General features: G+C 48.8%; 1 protein-coding gene across 2 annotated transcripts in view; it reads left to right on the forward strand.

Moving 5' to 3' along the window:
- Positions 1-14,970, forward strand: part of KDM2A (lysine demethylase 2A) — a 92,169-nt gene extending 77,199 nt beyond the window's left edge. For both annotated transcript variants that reach the window (XM_040256427.1, XM_040256428.1), the window contains exons 13-21: positions 1,300-1,383; positions 2,487-2,756; positions 3,295-3,426; positions 4,919-5,008; positions 7,183-7,895; positions 9,752-9,915; positions 10,495-10,653; positions 11,223-11,438; positions 11,881-14,970. In XM_040256427.1, the coding sequence (XP_040112361.1) occupies positions 1,300-1,383; positions 2,487-2,756; positions 3,295-3,426; positions 4,919-5,008; positions 7,183-7,895; positions 9,752-9,915; positions 10,495-10,653; positions 11,223-11,438; positions 11,881-12,062 (2,010 nt within the window). In that variant the 3' untranslated portion in view covers positions 12,063-14,970. The remainder of the gene's footprint in view (positions 1-1,299; positions 1,384-2,486; positions 2,757-3,294; positions 3,427-4,918; positions 5,009-7,182; positions 7,896-9,751; positions 9,916-10,494; positions 10,654-11,222; positions 11,439-11,880) is intronic.
- Positions 14,971-17,168: the final 2,198 nt, after the last annotated feature.

Consider the following 17,168-nt stretch of genomic DNA (forward strand, 5'->3'; position numbering starts at 1 on the left):
CTGGTCCCACGTGGCACCGCACCCCGCCTCTTCACCCCCACACAGTGTGGTGCTAACAGGAGGCTCCAGAATAGGATGCCATAGCAACTCGAAGTAAATAAAACGTCTGCAGAGGAAATCAGTTTGGGGGAGGGAGAGAGGCATCTGGGGGACTTGGCAAAGGGACTTGTCCTGGAGGAGCTTCGTGGGTACTAGTTAAAGGGTCTTTCTGAGTCCCAGCTCTGGATCTGGAGTGAGATCCTTAGGTTAAGGATGAAAAAACTTTGTAGAGAAATGCTTCAAGAGTCCTGGTCTCTAGGCATAGAGCCCACAGGATTCTGAGAATGATTATTTAAAATGGCCCAGGCATGCTGGCCTGTCTAGGATCAAAGTTTACTTTTTTCTTGAAACAGTTGATATCCTGTATACATCTAAAGCAATCAGAAAGAAATCATGCGATTTGTCTTCTGGATGTGTGTTGGGGGGGGGTTGTTTTGCAGTTGCCATTGCTTTAGGGCTCATGAGGTCAGATGAGGAGAGATTTCATTGTGCTAGAAGGTTTGGGACTGAGAAATTTCTGTCTAAAACATAAAAGATTTGTTTCAAAATAATAACCAGTGTGACTCACTTGAGTGGCAGTTTCTTACTGTAGAATTGTTCCTTGAGGTATTCAAACTAGATTGGCTGAAGGCATGAGAACTATTGCCCCTGAGATTGTTTCTGCCCCCTTTATAGGAATAAAGGCAAATAAGTGACCATGTGTGCATATGGGTACGTGTGTGTGCATGTGGGTGTGAGGGAGAGAGATTAGAGAATGAGATTCCTTTAATCTGCCTTCGAAGAATGGAGTCCTGGGTTGAAATCAAGATGTTAAGACCCTCCTATTCATATTAGCCAATCCTTTTTGTTATTTTTGCCAGTCAGTATTTGCTAATAACGTCGACAGAATGAAGGCATTCTTTTAACTACAATGGTACTCGTTAGCTGGTATAGAAGAGTAAAGAGGTGGTGTAGAGTTTCATTGTCACGTACAGAACTGTGATAACACTTCACAGCGGTAGCGTGGTTACAGTGAGCACACAAGTGCGAGGTTGGAAGCAGAGGTAAGTTTAAAGTCCTGATAGTTGGAGTTCTCTTCCGTCCTCTGTTTGTTTCTCAGTGGGTCTCTATATGAAGGGAAAATGTCGAAAGCTGCCAGCCTGCTCTTCACCTTGGTGCTTAGGGGGACTGAGGCTAAGTCTGTCTGGGTGCTGTTAGGAGTGGTTGACTCTCTGTTCACTGTGTCCTCTCTTCCCCTCTTCTCTCCTATCTCACCCTTAGGTTTTGCTGGAGGAGCTTGCCAACAGTGATCCCAAGTTAGCCCTCACTGGAGTCCCTATAGTACAGTGGCCGAAAAGGGATAAGGTAAGAAACTACTCTTCAAGCTGCTAAAACACTTTGCTGGCTAACCATTACCATTCCAGGAAGAAAAAGAACAATCAGAGGCAGACAGGTTTCGGCGCATTAATGTGAACTGACAGAAAATCATTACTCAGTTCTGTTTTGACTCTTCAGTCAAGCTATCTTTGGAGGTGACTCTCTTAACAGACTGTCAAACCAGAAGACCTGCCTCCAAGTTCAGATGCCAACATGTGCATTTGTTCACCAGAGTGCATCGGTTCCTATCCTTCTGCTCCAGTGACTCAATTCTTTTTATAGATCTGATGTAAAATTAGTTAAAATAATTAGACATACATTTAAAAGGCTAGGATGTTTCTTCATTGAAGTGAGACCACACTCTCAAGGTTCCCCTTGATTTGGACTTCGGTATTGAATTGAGAAGGGATGAAAACAGCTACCCATTAGTTAATAGATTGTCACTTACGGAATTTTCACGTCCCTTCAGTCAGGTCCTACATAATTCTATCCCATATTGTCCTTTGTCAAGATCAGTCATAGAATTCTGATCTTGGGAGTGAGTCTGGCAAATTAGGCCCTTCTTTGGTGTCCAGCTACAACTTGCAGAGCCCTCACATCCCAGGAACATTTAGGCAAAATATAAAGGTGTGTGTCCAAAATATGTCTTTGAAGAACCACTTCCTCCTTCCTCAGTGCTTCTGTCCCACTTGGCTTCTGCTTGGCCACATGGGGCTGCCGGCAAAACAGTTTAATCCTTTCTGGCCCTGGCTGTTGAGTGTTTTGTGTCCAAAAAGTGTTTAAGGCACAGTGGAAATTAAAGAAGTGGAAGACACAGTCTTTGTTCTTAAAAAGATCACCAGCAAGGTAAAATACAGCTGCTAAAATTATAAACATATACCTGAGAAATTTATTCATGCTCAGCTGTTATTGGAGTGTCTGCTATGTGCCAGAATTGTAGGGTTGAATTTAGAATAATAAAGAATAAGACTGTTGCTCCTTCAAGTAGTTTCCTGTCTTCTTCAGGAGTGTATTCTGAGTAATAATATTCAAGATAAGGAAATACTGGAGGGCTACCTTATATGTTTGACCTCACTGCTTTCTCTTTCCAGCTTAAATTCCCAACCCGGCCAAAGGTGCGGGTTCCTACCATCCCCATCACAAAGCCTCACACTATGAAACCAGCGCCGCGGTTAACGCCTGTGCGCCCAGCCGCTGCCTCTCCCATCGTGTCTGGAGCCAGACGGAGACGAGTGCGGTGTCGAAAATGCAAAGCCTGCGTGCAGGGAGAGTGTGGTGTTTGTCACTACTGCAGGGACATGAAGAAGTTTGGGGGGCCTGGTCGCATGAAGCAGTCCTGTGTTCTCCGGCAGTGCTTGGCAGTGAGTGATCTGCTGGGTAAAGAATATGGGGGAGGGGTGTGGTGCCGGGGGTGGGGCTGAAATATACATATAGTATAGACCCACAGAGCTGGAAAGCAAAGGTTTTGCTGTCTTTATGGCTTTTTTCATTTTATCCCTTTTGTCTCTGGATTTAGAAGGAAGGTATCTAATATTTAACATAATCTAATTTAATTTTTGCTTAATTTTCTAATGAGAGACTAGTGTTTGAAGGACAGATCACTGCAATCTGTTCCCTCTTTAAGTGGATTAGAAAGGAAGGACCTGGGAGGCCAAGGATAGGCCAGATGAAAATAAACTGTTCGCTGTTGGTCTCTCCTCAGCTAGTTGACTCTTCCTGTCTTCTTCCTTAGTCATTTTCCTGCCAAAACCTCTCTTCTCTCCACCTGATCTCCAAGCTCTCTTAAGTGTTTACTGGAGAATTGCAGGAACCAAATTGTCCACCTTCAGTTAAAGGGAAGCTGAATGATAAGGATCTAAGCCTGCTCTTTTCTTGGTTTCTGTCTTTGTCCTCTTATAGCCCAGACTGCCTCACTCCGTCACATGTTCCCTCTGTGGAGAGGTGGATCAAAACGAGGAGACACAGGACTTTGAGAAGAAACTCATGGAATGCTGTATCTGCAACGAGATTGTTCATCCTGGCTGCCTCCAGGTAAGGCAGGGGCCTAAGGGGCCCATGAGGTCTCAGCTAACAGAGTGTCTATAAAGACTGTGAGTGGAGCAGAGGAGAGTGGGACATCTGTCATAAGAGGCTGCTGAGGGTCACAGAGGGGTCCAACGTCTGCTCTTGATTCAGTCTATGTTCAGTGTTGGGCACTGTACTAGACCCCAAGGCTAAGCTAGTACACAGAATAGTCCTGGTTTCTGCCCTCGTGGAGCTTACAGGCTGGCCTTGGTGGGTATGTCTGGAGTCCCCAGCCATCGTGGAATAGCGTAGTTTTGGAATGCCTCACATTTTTTAAGCGTCTCTATTACATACTTCATTGTATCCGTGGGTTATTAGTTCCTGAAAGATGGTGAGAGTAATACTGTCAGCTGACATTTAGTGTGTGTTGAGTCTGTATCAGGCTCTGTGCATACCCCTGGGAATCCAGTGTCTAGAATTATGGGCTTTCACTGCTAAAGGCCCGGTTCCATCCCTGGTCGGGAACTAAGATCCCACAAGCCACACAACACAGCTCGGCAAAAAAAAAAAAGGTAATAAGGAGGTTTAAGCCTTAACCTCAGATATTGAGTCAACTCTTCTGTCATGGACCTTGGGCTCAGGTGTGTTCAAAAGCTCCCCAAGAGATTCTAATGTGCAGCCAGAATGGAGGAGCACAGTTTTATATGACTCCTCATTTAATCTTTAAGACAACTCTGTGAAGTTGAGTCTATCTTAGATTTTCTGTAAATCTAAAGTACATTGGTTGGTGCTGGTACTTTCTTGGTCTTTCTGAAGGTGTCAGCTATGTCATGACTGCCACCTGGCTGATAATGATTATATAAGACACTGTTAATTGTGAGAAGCAGCCCAGGTTCAGACAATTCAATGTGAAAAAAGATGCATCTTGGATTTGATAAAATAGGGTATTATCGTCATGATGATGACAATGGTTAGTACAAAGTGTTTACTACGTGCCATACATTTTTCTGAGCATTTTATATAATATTTAATGCATTCAATCCTCACCATTACCATGTAAGGTGGATATTGTTATTTATCCTCACCTAACAGTTGAGTCATAGAGACCTGGTTACTAGTCTCCAAACCAAAGCCATAACTGCCTCATAACCAGTTGCCCAATGCTCAAGATCACACTGGCACCATTCCTGTATGTTCAGTTCCTTGTAGAGTGGCATGGGACCCTCAGGAGAATGTATGTGTCAAGGGAAGAGACTCCAGATTGGCTCAGACTCTTGGGAATCTTCTCTTGGAGTCTAAATGTGATCAGAGTGAGGGTGGCCAGTATCCCACTGGCTTAGAGGCCAAATGGCTCTTGATTTTTTTTTTTTTTCCCCTCCCCTGTAGACCAGTGTGTTTAGGAGTGAGTAACTCTTACCAACCATATGTCTGTGTTACTGTTTGATAAAGGAAACTTAAGATTGGGTTTTGTCTGTTTTTTAAATGAGACAGATTTTTAATAACCACTCTCTGCCTGTAGATGGATGGAGAGGGGTTGCTTAACGAGGAATTGCCAAATTGCTGGGAATGTCCAAAGTGCTACCAAGAGGACAGCTCAGAAAAAGCCCAGGTAAGGGAACGTTTCCAGTCTCGCACTGTGAGAAGAAAGCGTGTGTCAAGTTTGGAAATAACATTTGCCTTTGCATTTTTTTTCTGACCCAGGAGATTATTTTTTGTTTTGTTTGTTATCTTTTTTCCCCTTTGTTTAGCTATTTTTCTTTTGAGTTGTGAATTTTGTTTTTTTGCATTATTGAATATTGTTCCCCCGGGACTCTGCAAATTCCCAGTGTTCTTTTACACCCTGGGGCCCTTGGAAAAGAGGAGCCACAGCTGGGCTGTTTGAGGAGGGAAATGAGGTGAGCGTGGTCTGTGAGGAATGAAACTTGAGGGGAGGCAGCAACCTGAGTCAGCTGGTACATGGTCGTGTACTAGAGTTTCCAGTTGCGCCGGTTCACATTTTTGTTTGCTTCACCTTTGTGGCAAAAAGCCCTTGCCCGTGTGCCCAGTTGTGTCCTACAGAGGCAGTCCCTTTTCCGGAGGAAACCAGTGCTGTGACCTTGGCCCCAAGCTACTATGGTTGCTGGTCAGTGGCCACCAGTAATGTCAGAGGGCCAGAAAGACTGGTCTCTGAGGCCAGGAAGACATGATCTGCTAAGGGCATGCACAGAGGCAGCCATTGGCCTCAGGCCAGTCATCACGCCCTGGCAGTCTCCTCCAGGTACCCTGTACAGGACAGTAGGGACACGTTTCCTTGTTTCTTTTTTTTTCCCTATTTCTTCCCACTCAGGCACTGAGATCATTGAACTTCTCAATCTAAATACGTCTGAGGAGAAGGATTTCTGGAGTTGACGAGTGCTAGAGTTCTCATTGGAGAAGGCAATGGCAACCATGGATAGAGGAACCTGGTGGGCTGCAGTCCATGGTGTTGCTAAGAGTCAGACACGACTGAGCGACTTCACTTTCACTTTTCACTTGCCTGCATTGGAGAAGGAAATGGCAACCCACTCCAGTGTTCTTGCCTGGAGAATCCCAGGGACGGGGGAGCCTGGTGGGCTGCCATCTATGGGGTCGCACAGAGTCGGACATGACTGAAGCGACTTAGCAGCAGCAGAGTTCTCATTTCAAGTTCTTCTAACTAGCAGCAGGTTCTTCTAGTAGTAACTTTTACTTTTGTCTTCTTCACTGGTGGTGGTGGTGGTGGATGCTTTCTGTAGCAGACAGGTTGGCAGATACTGTATTTAGTGTTACCTTCTAATGCCTTGTAAAAGCCAGCACCCAAAAATTGGTCATTCTCTTTCAGCCACAGTGATCTAAGAATATAAGGAGAAAAGGGAGCAGAATAGTTGCAGAGGGACATAGAACGTCTCCTTAAGGGAGTCTGAACTGCTGCTTTGATACCTAGTGGAACATGGTGGTCAGGCTTCATTGCATCATAGCCAGGGTGGGCTCCAGGAAGGGACAGGAGACCAGAGAGCACAGGTGGCAGAGGGTGAGCTTGTGCTTTTATCGTGGGATATTGGCTTCACCAAACTCGAATTCCTCATTTTCATCCTGAGGAGATTGCTCTAGGAGCAGTGCGGTTTCTCATTCTAGGCTTAATCTCTCACCTGTGGTTGGTCTCCCGGGACAGTGTGGGGTGCTGAGTAGAAGCAGCCTGGCAGGGTCGCACTCAGACCCTGTATAGGGCTAAAAGTCAGTAGGTTTACTGCTATCAGAATCTGCATCCTAGTTCAAACGTGTATATTTAGGCTGTTTTTCTTCCAGCAGAAGCATCTCTTGGGTGAAGAGCTGAATTAGAGGCAGAATTTAAAATGGTCAGATTGCGTAGGGGTAGGAGTTGCAGCCTTAAAGAATTTCTTTACCCAGAGAATTATATTATAACCAAAAAATTGGGACAGGAGATGAGTAAGGCAGGCGTTGGAATCATGTAGCTCAAATGTGGATCCCATTCCTCTGTACTTGGACACAGACCTTTCTGTCACAGTTAGATTTCACAAGCAACCCATTTTGAGGGGTTTGCTCTATAATCAGCTGCCTTGAGCACAGATGTGAGCTCAGTTACAGTCTGGTTTGCAGGCAGTGAGGAAATGACCACCCTGCAGCACACAGAGGTCCCTCCCCCATAGAAAAGCAGCGGCCTGCCCTCCGCTAGTCCCCGAGAGCAGCAGAGAGGCTGACCCTGTAAGTGCAGAGGGTCTTGAAGAAAGGAGGCACTGACATGGCGTTTGCGGGCCTGTTTTGCAGAAGCGGAAAATGGAAGAGAGTGACGAAGAAGCCGTGCAAGCCAAAGTCCTCCGGCCGCTGCGGAGCTGCGACGAGCCCCTCACGCCCCCACCTCACTCGCCCACCTCCATGCTGCAGCTCATCCATGACCCGGCCTCCCCCCGGGGCGTGGTGACTCGGTCCTCCCCTGGGGCCGGCCCCAGCGACCACCACAGTGCCAGCCGCGATGAGCGCTTCAAACGGCGGCAGTTGCTGCGGCTGCAGGCCACAGAGCGCACCATGGTACGGGAAAAGGAGAACAACCCCAGCGGCAAAAAGGAGCTGTCTGAAGTTGAGAAAGCCAAGATCCGGGGATCGTACCTCACTGTCACGCTGCAGAGGCCCACCAAAGAGCTCCACGGGACATCCATTGTGCCCAAGCTGCAGGCCATCACGGCCTCCTCTGCCAACCTTCGCCATTCCCCCCGTGTGCTGGTCCAGCACTGCCCAGCCCGAACCCCCCAGCGCGGGGATGAGGAGGGGCTGGGGGGAGAGGAGGAGGACGAGGAGGAGGAGGAGGAGGAAGATGACAGTGCAGAGGAGGGGGGTGCGGCCAGGCTGAATGGCCGGGGCAGTTGGGCTCAGGATGGAGACGAAAGCTGGATGCAGCGGGAGGTCTGGATGTCTGTCTTCCGCTACCTCAGCCGCAGAGAACTTTGTGAATGTATGCGAGTGTGCAAGACGTGGTATAAATGGTGAGCAGGGCTACAGGGATCAGGCACAGGGGTATGGGCGTAGGTGGCAGCTTTCCATGTGAGAACAGCATGTGTCTTGGCTCCTGGAGGCTGGTTGGGCCCTAAAGGATTAAAGCTACCCAGTCTGTTTCCCAGACACAGGGGTCCTCTAAAAGATATGGCCGGTCGTACCTGCAAGTGTCATCAGGGAAATATGGCCCTTGGCCTCTTCTGCCTGCTCTGTACTTTCCTGTCTTTCCTTACTGGACTTTGAATGGATTTGTACCTTGGGGCTTGGGGGTGGGTTTGTACAGTGTGTCCTAAAACTTCGGAGTCATAATCCCCCTGCCCTCAGTTAGTTGAATGCATCATACATTTGTTATGCCAGTCACTCCTGGGGCTGGGGACACAGACGACTGCTCTTATACCCCTGCCCCATTACGTCTCCGTCTCCCAAGAAAGGTATATGTACTTTTCAGAAACTTTGTAGGTGCTCACAGGCTCACAGTTTTCCACAGTTCTAAATCTCATACTCTAAACCTAGACCAGAATGCCTTTCTCCAGCAAGCAAGGTTCAGTTTTGAAGCTTCCTGAGACTTAGTTGTCTTTCTTAGTGAAACCTGTTATTTCTGTTCAAGTTAAACATTAAGACATAAGGGAGCATCCCTAGAGGTGGTGAACGAAGATTTCCACTGGACATTGTTTTTCCTTAACTTCCTAAACCCTAGGATAAATCCTTTATATCTGGGTCAAATCCTGTTGCGGTAGTTTTCAAAGTGTGATGCCCAAACCAGTGTCATTCCTGGGACCTTGTTAGAAACACAGGTTTTCAGGGCATATCTCAGACCTGCTGATCAGGACCTTGAGGGTGGGGCTGGGCAATCTGTTTTTAATAAATTCTCCACCAGAGGATTCTGATAAACATTAAAAATTTGAAATCCAGTGCTCTTGTTTTTGCCATGCAAGTTTTATGTGCCCTGGGTGAAGTTTTTTCAGTCTCTAAGTGAAGACTCCATTGTTTGCAACCATGAGTTTACTTCCCAAATCTGAATTGACATGTGATCCACCCAGATTTTCCTAATTGTCTTTGTAGGGCTTAGTGGTGGCTCTGTCCCTCAGTTTCTAGGCCGAGCCACATAAGACTCCCATTATGTGCCATCTCCTCTTGCCCTGCCAGCTAGACACTGAGCCAGGCTGGGGAGCAGAGACCAAAATATTAAAGAGAAGCCGCATGTTGCAGTGCTCTCTGTGGCCTGTGGATTTGTCTTGGAAGGGCGGGCCTCTCCCTTCCTGTTCTGATGTAGACTGGCTAGAGAAAGTAAAGATAGCACTGAGGCAGAAACCTAAGGGTGGTGGAGGACTCTCCAGGCCTGATTTTAATAAAGAGCCTCTTGCGACCTGATCATGAAATGGGCTCTTTCTGGAGTTCAAGGCACAATGAGCTGGATGTGCCAGGTAGCACCACCCTGCATCTCAGGCGGCTGGGAGAGACTTTGAGGAGAGTAGAGGGAAGCCCAGTAGCTTCCAGCAGTAAGAAGTCAAGAAATTTTTTTAATGTCCCTTTGTATACACTTTGGTGGGAGCCATGCCATTTTAATGTGAATGAGGGGTTATAGTATATTGTTTTACTGTGTGTCCCTGACAGTTGCTCTGTGCTCTCAACCCGGCCAAAGTAAATTGGGGTGGACTGGTCAATTAATCTCTATTCTCTGAGGCAAAAAATGGCAAGGTATGATCCTTATATGCATGTAGAAGCATCTAGGGAGGTTGATCTCCAAGGCTCTGCTTTTCCCAGAAGCCTCCAGCAGCCTGTGGTGAAGTTCCTCTGACAAGGGATATCAGGTCTTGACAGCTGGTTCTCTTTCCTTCTGTTACAGGTGCTGTGACAAGAGACTTTGGACAAAAATTGACTTGAGTAGGTGTAAGGCTATTGTACCCCAGGCTCTCAGTGGCATCATCAAGAGGCAGCCAGTTAGCCTTGACCTCAGTTGGACCAATATCTCCAAAAAACAGCTGACATGGCTCGTCAATAGGCTGCCAGGTGAGCAGCCCCACGCTGTCCATCCAGGAACCCAGGGCTGGCGAGGAAAGCTGCATTATTGGCAGCGCTATTTAGAATTTCTTTCAGGCAATTTAGGGCAGCAGTCTGTGCCATCACTGCCTTTCTGCTTGGCAAGAGACCTGGCCAGTCCCACCTTAACTGCCAGTCCCCAAGGTGCCACTGTGGGCTGGCAGGCCAGTCGCTGAGGAAGATGAAGAGAGAGGGGTCAGGTGCTGCTCCCAGCTCTGCAGGTGTTCTCGGTATAGTCCCTGAAGAGAGAATTTGAGTAAGATGTCAGCTTGATTAGCCCCTTGTAAGGATTCTCTTAAGCACTTTGAGGTCTTAGAAGTCACACATACTTGTTACTCTGCTGGAAACCAAGCAATCCATTTTACCACCAGAGTTAGGTGTATAGGAGGGCATAGAAGTTTTTGAGCAGGATTACTAGAGTAAGTTTAGGATATGGTCCCTCCCTCCATTAAACTGGGGATCTGTTTACCTTGGTCAGATCAGCTGGTAGTTGAGGCTTTGGATGGCTGGTAGAGTGTATTATTGCATGTCTATCTCCTTCCGTTGCAGGACTGAAAGACCTCCTTCTAGCAGGCTGCTCCTGGTCTGCAGTCTCTGCCCTCAGCACCTCCAGCTGCCCCCTTCTCAGGACCCTTGATCTTCGGTGGGCAGTAGGAATCAAGGACCCTCAAATTCGGGACTTGCTGACTCCACCAGCGGATAAACCAGGTATGCTCTAGGCCTGATTTCCCTGTGCTCCTTTCAGCATTCCCAGAAGCTCAGGTAGTCCCAGAAATTACACTGTTGAAAAAAGTAGAAAAGTGGAAGTTGAAAACAGGACGATGGACTATGTGCAAGCACAGTTAACTATTTACAGATAACTACCTACAAAGGAAGGAGTGAGTCCATTTTGTGGGTCAGTGAAGGTTGGGGGCTAGAGAGTATAAGCCTGAGGAAGTCTGGGAAGGCTTCATGGTTGAGGTGGAACGTTGAAGGCTGTTTCCCTGATGGTCTAGAAAAGTGTGGGGGAGTGGGAAGGAGAGGAGCATTCCACACATACCCTTTTGCTGTGTGAGTGAGGCACAGTCCAGCAGCTGGGAAGAAAGAAAACGTGTCTGGTTTCCTGGAAACGGCCCCCACACACTGCTCCCTCCCTGCAGGCAGGGCTGGGTGTGGGCAGTTCTGCTTGTTAACCCCTGCACAACCCGGCCAGCAAGTATCCATGACTGAGGCTGCCTGCAGCTTGAGCTGAACTAGAATTAAGAGTCTAGATCTAGGTCCTTTTCTTGCCTGTGCAGGCCAGGACAATCGCAGCAAGCTCCGGAACATGACCGACTTCCGGCTGGCGGGCCTTGACATCACAGACGCCACGCTCCGTCTCATCATTCGCCACATGCCCCTCCTGTCTCGACTCGACCTCAGTCACTGCAGCCACCTGACAGACCAGTCCTCCAATCTACTCACCGCTGTTGGGTCTTCCACTCGTTACTCCCTCACAGAGCTCAACATGGCAGGTATGGCACTGCCGTGTTTTGTGACAGATGGTGCCCCTGCCCCTTGGAAGCCCAGCCCTTCTTGGAGTTTGATCAGTAGAACAGAAAGAACACAGGCTGTTGACTAAACCGTGTTAATTCTTTTCCTCACATATGGACAAGACATGGAACTCCGTTCCTTTTGTAACTGGCAGGGACCAAGGCCTTGAGCAGTTGTCAGGGGCCTCAGGATACAGGCAGCACCCAGCTGCAGGCCAGGCAACTTTGCAGTGCAGGGAGTGGGTGGCAGGGGCCTTCTGGGGCTGCCGTGCTGATGGCACATCCGGGCTCTGAGCCTGGTGGTTAAGGGGAAGAGAGGGACTTCTGTTTAGCCTTTTGAGGAAAGCTGGGAAATTGAGCGTCAGAGCCAGGCTCCTTTGAGTGTGTGTACGCAGTATTGTCCTTGTGGTCACTTTCCCCACAGGTTGCAATAAACTGACAGACCAGACCCTGATCTACCTACGGCGCATCGCCAACGTCACCTTGATCGACCTTCGAGGATGCAAGCAGATCACTCGGAAAGCCTGCGAGCACTTCATCTCAGACCTGTCCATCAACAGTCTCTACTGCCTGTCTGACGAGAAGCTGATACAGAAGATCAGCTAAGACACACCCAGCCCAGACTGAATAGGAAACCGATCTTCCCCTGACTCCCCAGCCAGGAGAGCCTCTCTCCCCGCCCCTGCACGGGCTCCGAGGCCAGCGTCACACTCCCTCTCTGCTCTCCTGTCCCTTGAGCCCTTCCCTTACAGTCAGGGCAGAGAGGGGGGTGGACCCCAGGCTTAGCAGCCTGTTCCTCTCCCTCCCAAGGAGAAGGGAGTAGCAAATTGACCCAAGGGGAAAGCGCAGGCTGTGTGCTGCCACAGTGCCTGCTCGCTTGCTCGCCCACCCGCCCACTCATTCGTCGGCCAGGAGGCCGGGTTCTTACTTTGGGGTGTCTGTGCAGCCGTCACCTGCACTGGGCCCTGGGGCCCTCCTCCCCATCCATGGTCCCCAGCAGTGCCTGGTTCTGAGCAAACTCCCAGGGAAGAAAGCAGCCCTGTCTCTGTGGCCAGGTTCTCGTCGTGGTGTCCAGTGCGTGTCTCCTCTGTCACACTCTCCCGGCTTACACAGGAGGGGGCCAGCGGCCCCAGGAAGGCCAGACCCATGCAGATCACACTGGTGCTGTTGAGGTGTCCACACCTCTTGTCCGTGTCTGTGCTCTCCCTCCTCTCCTTGTAGCTTGATCCTGTCTGATGCTCATGGTAGTTCACAGAATGAGGTTCCCCACCCCAGACTTTCCTGCTAGTTTCTATGAAGTCCTTGTTGCACTTATTGGGGTTGAGGCTCTTCAGAGGAGCTGGAACTGTCTACCCCAGGGACACCCGATTTTACTGCTTCCCAGGCAGATCCTGAGACAGGCACCATCTCCCCATCCCTTCCTTCTTTGGCCTGCCCTGCCCTTTTTCACACTTTCCTTATTTCCGCCTGAATAGGGCTTTCCCAGGATGTCTTCTCAGAGGGAGCAGCCTGTCTCCCCCAGCTGGGGGGGTCAGAGAACTAGGCCAAGTCCCCACCTGCCCCCTGGCAGGCTCCAGGCCTCAGGTCCTGTAGCCATCCAAGCCCACGCCTGTGTCTAGCCTCAGCGGCTCACTGAACCGGCGCCTTCGGAGGGGTGGGGAGTCCTGCTTAGAAGCCAGTCACCTGCCCTCTGCCTGCAGCCATGGAAGGGGGTGTGCATGTGCCTCTGTGTGTGTGGCTGAGTGTATTAAGCGTGTGTGTGGAGGGAAGGAGGGGAGCCTGGCGTCTCCCTCTCCACTGCCCTGTGTCGAGCCCCATCAGCTGCCCCCTCCTACTTTGCATTGAACGGCCTGTCCAAAGATCCTCTCTATAGGGCAGCAGAGAGCTTTTTGCACTTTAAAAAAAAAAAATGGAACGAAAGGTCGGGATTTCTTTTGGGTCAATATTTAAATGTGTGAGGAGATGCTCAGTAGTAGCAGCCTGTGGCAAGAGCTGATAAACGATAGACGCGGGTTTGCACTCCGCTCCCCATCTGAAAGGAAGGCAATAGCACAACCTTGCCCCACCATCTGGAACCCAGCCCGTCCCCTCCCAGCCCCTTTCCTGCAGCCCAGCCTCAGGCTCTCCTCCTCCTGAAGCCCTGTGGGGGAAGAGAAGGAGCCCAGGCACCAGGGGTCTGAAGTGTGAGCCGCCCCAAGGAGAGACGCCACGTGCCCCCTTGCCGCTTCCAAAGCAATAGAGGCAGAGGGGCTCCCTCTTTGCCACCTAGCCCAGCTTTGACCCTGGCATTGACTGGCCTCCTGAGAGAAAATCGGGTCTTGGAAGGGGGTGGCATTGTGTCGGTTTCTTCCAATCTGCTGACTCTCTTGCTGCGCCTCAAAGCAGCAGCCTGCTCCCGTGACCCTCTGCCCCTTCCATTGGTCTCCAAGCCCCAGCCACTTGGGGCTGAAGCCTTGAGGAAATGCCAGTGACTTTATTCCAGAGTGCCTCAGTTAGGGGAACTTCTCTGTCAAGAACCCTGGGTATTGAGCAAAAACCTTATTAATGTTATTGTTAATGACCTATAATTGGAAGCTTCCTGCCTTTTTTTGGTTGCTCCTGTGGAAAATACTGAAAAGATGACTTTGTTTTGCTTTCTTGTCTTTTTATAAAAGGGGAGGTGGAGAGACCCCCTCAGAGCAGGGATTGTTCCGGGAGAGTGCCTCTGACTTTGGGACATCTCACCCACAGAGATTTCCAAGCTGACGGTTTGTTTTGGGCTTTGGCTTTTATTTTTGTTATTTTGTGTTTGGAAAAACAAGCATTTTTACCGTGCACGTGAGTTGGTCAGAGGAAAAGGGAGCCCAGGAGTGGCAGCCAGTGGATCTGTGCCCTTGCTGTGCTTCCCTTTCTCTGGGACTGTGAGGGAGAAAATGGTTTTTAGAGGTGAGGGTTGGTCCATGTGGAGGACAGAAATGTCTCTCTGGGGACAGAGGAACCCGGGAGTTCCACCAAATTTCCTGCCATCTGGTCGTAGACACAGCCTTGCCAGGAGAGCCTGCCCTCCGCAGACCACAGGACCAGACACCCTGCCTCCATCTTTCCAAGCACCGGGGCGAAAAACCACAAAGGAAAGGAAGAAAATTTATATATATATATAATATAAAATCACTTGGTGATTAAAAAAAATAACTGCTCCATAAATAAAACTCCTAAAGTCACTATGTTTAAAGGGTTTGGTTGTGTTTTTGTTTTCCGAGAAATAGTGTAAATATATATTTTTTTGTTGCTGGTTTAGAGTCAATCTCCAATGTTGTGCTAAAAAAAAATTAAATGTAAGCATTAAGAGGACAAGTCACGCTATCTCAGTTGACACATTGGGGTTATTTGGGGCCAGGGAAAGGAGGGAAGCTAGGTGGACTTTGTTTTCTAAACGTTCTCCATGATTGGTTTTACAAAGAGCAAGGACATCTTTCCTCTGACATGTGGGAATGGGAGATATTTGTGTAATAAAAATTTTTAAAATACAAAAAAAGAAATAGCCTCCAGTGGGAAATATTTTTATTTGGGTTTTTTTTTTTTTTTTTTAATAAAAAGGCTTTCAAAACCAAAACAAAAATACCAAAAACTTTTCTGCCTTGGTGTGTGTGTGCGTGCATGAGAAAGAGGAAGTCTGAAGGTGCTGCAGCCTCCCACCCCTGAGGCCCACAGTTCCCCCCTATCCCTGAGTGGCAGCGGAAGTGCTGTGTGCCTCTGTGACTTGCTTTGCCTTTTTTTTTTTAATGTCCGAAGGCAGCACTTGCTTAAATGTTACAGCATCAAAGGGAACTTTTTAGTAGATGTGGAAATTTAGGCATAGGATTACCTGACCCCGACTCTTCCCCACAAGCCAGTGCCTGGAGAGGTGCTGCCGAGTCCTTGGGAAGAGCTGGAAGGACTCTGTGGTGCTCCCCTACGCACGGGCCTGGGGATTTCTATTCTGGCCATCCCTGGAGAGCCAGTAGCTAAGGCCACGGCCAACCTCCACCCACTGCAGCTACAGAACAGGCCTCTCAGCGACAGTGCCTCGAGGCCACCAAGCAAGGTCTGTGTCCGGCTCCATCAGCATTTGTCCCACTGGATCCTGCCTGTTGAATACAAGCTCCAACCTTTAGACGAGTGTCCTGCATGCTGCCTGCTGTTAACCTCAGACCTGACCGTGCCATCTCAGGAGAGCTGAGATGACACCCAGGAGGTCCCGAGAAGACTCACATCTCTCCCTTCAGGGGATCTCGGGGCCCCTGCCCATCCTCGTCGCCGAGCTGTTAAGGACCGTCTCCAATTCTGCACATTCTGGAAGAGGGATCCTGGACAGTTAGCCGATTCCAGTCCATTTCCTGAGGATGGCTGCGATTGTGGCCATGTTTGACATTGCCAAGGAAGGCAGACTGTCTGTTTTGCCTTCTAAACATCACAGAAACCCATCTACCTCTTGATAACTTCATGCCTGCCACCCTAGTTGAAGCTACCATTTTCCAGAACCTTGACTCCAGCAGGAACCCTGAGACTTAGGCTGCAGTCCAACCCCCATCTGCCTTGTTGGCAGCCAGAACATTTCTCTTAGATTTGACTACTTCTCTACTTAAAATCCATTGGTGTGTTTGTCTCAGGATAAGTTCTCAAGCTCCCTCATCATTTACCCCCTCCTCTCCAGGTTTCCCTGGTGGCTCAGTGGTAAAGAATCCACCTGCCAGTGCAGGGGACATGGGTTCAATCCCTAGGTCAAGAAGATTCCCGTGAAGAAGGAAATGCAACCCACTCCAGTCTTCCTGTCTGAGAAATCCCATGGACAGAGGAGCCTGGCAGGCTACAGTCCATGGGGTCTCAAAAGAGTCAGACATAACTTGGCAACTAAACAACTCCTCTCCACCCTTATAACTAACTCTACTGTCTCTGGGCCTTTGCTGGTACACCTTCCATACTCCTGTATACAGGAATCTTAAGCTGTCATGTGTAACTTTCCAGGGTCATGTGCTACTGACCTCTGCATCACTAACCGCCACCATCTGGCACCAGGCTAGAGGTAGGTGCTTCCGGAGGCCTTGAGCAGGCGCCTCTGTAGCCCCCGGAGTTGCTGCGTTCAGGGCAGGTCACCCTCAGCACAGCTATGAAAACTTATCCTTCACCACCTCCTCCAGAAGCCCTTCCTGTTTCTCCTCCAATCAGAAGGGATTAACCTGGACATTCTGTATACCTTTCACAGGCAACAAAATAAAAACAGCGGGCATCTACTGAGCCTTCTATGTGTTGACCCAGACTGGTCTAAGTATCTACACATGGTAACTCCTAATCTTTACAGCAACCCTTTTTTTTTTTTTTTTGAAGTATAGTTGATTTAGAATGTTGTGTTAATTTCTGGTATACAGCAAAGTGATTCAGTTATACACATATATATACATATTCTTTTTCATATTCTTTTCCATTATGGTTTATTACAGGATATTGAGTATAGTTCCCTGTGCTATACAGTGGCACAGGCTACATTTACTATATAGTTAGTTTTCACCTGCTAATCCCAAACTCCTAATTTATCCCTCCCCTAGACCCTTTCATGACTCAACGGACATGAGTCTGAGCAAACTCCAGGAGATGGTGAAGGACAGGGAAGCCTGGCGTGCTTAGTCTATGGAGTCAAAGAGTCGGGCATGATTGAGCAACTGAACAACAACCCCCTTTCCCCTTCTGTTTCTGTTT

This window comes from Oryx dammah, unplaced genomic scaffold (assembly GCF_014754425.2).
Source record: "Oryx dammah isolate SB20612 unplaced genomic scaffold, SCBI_Odam_1.1 HiC_scaffold_15, whole genome shotgun sequence".
NCBI classification, from domain to species: Eukaryota; Metazoa; Chordata; class Mammalia; order Artiodactyla; family Bovidae; genus Oryx; species Oryx dammah.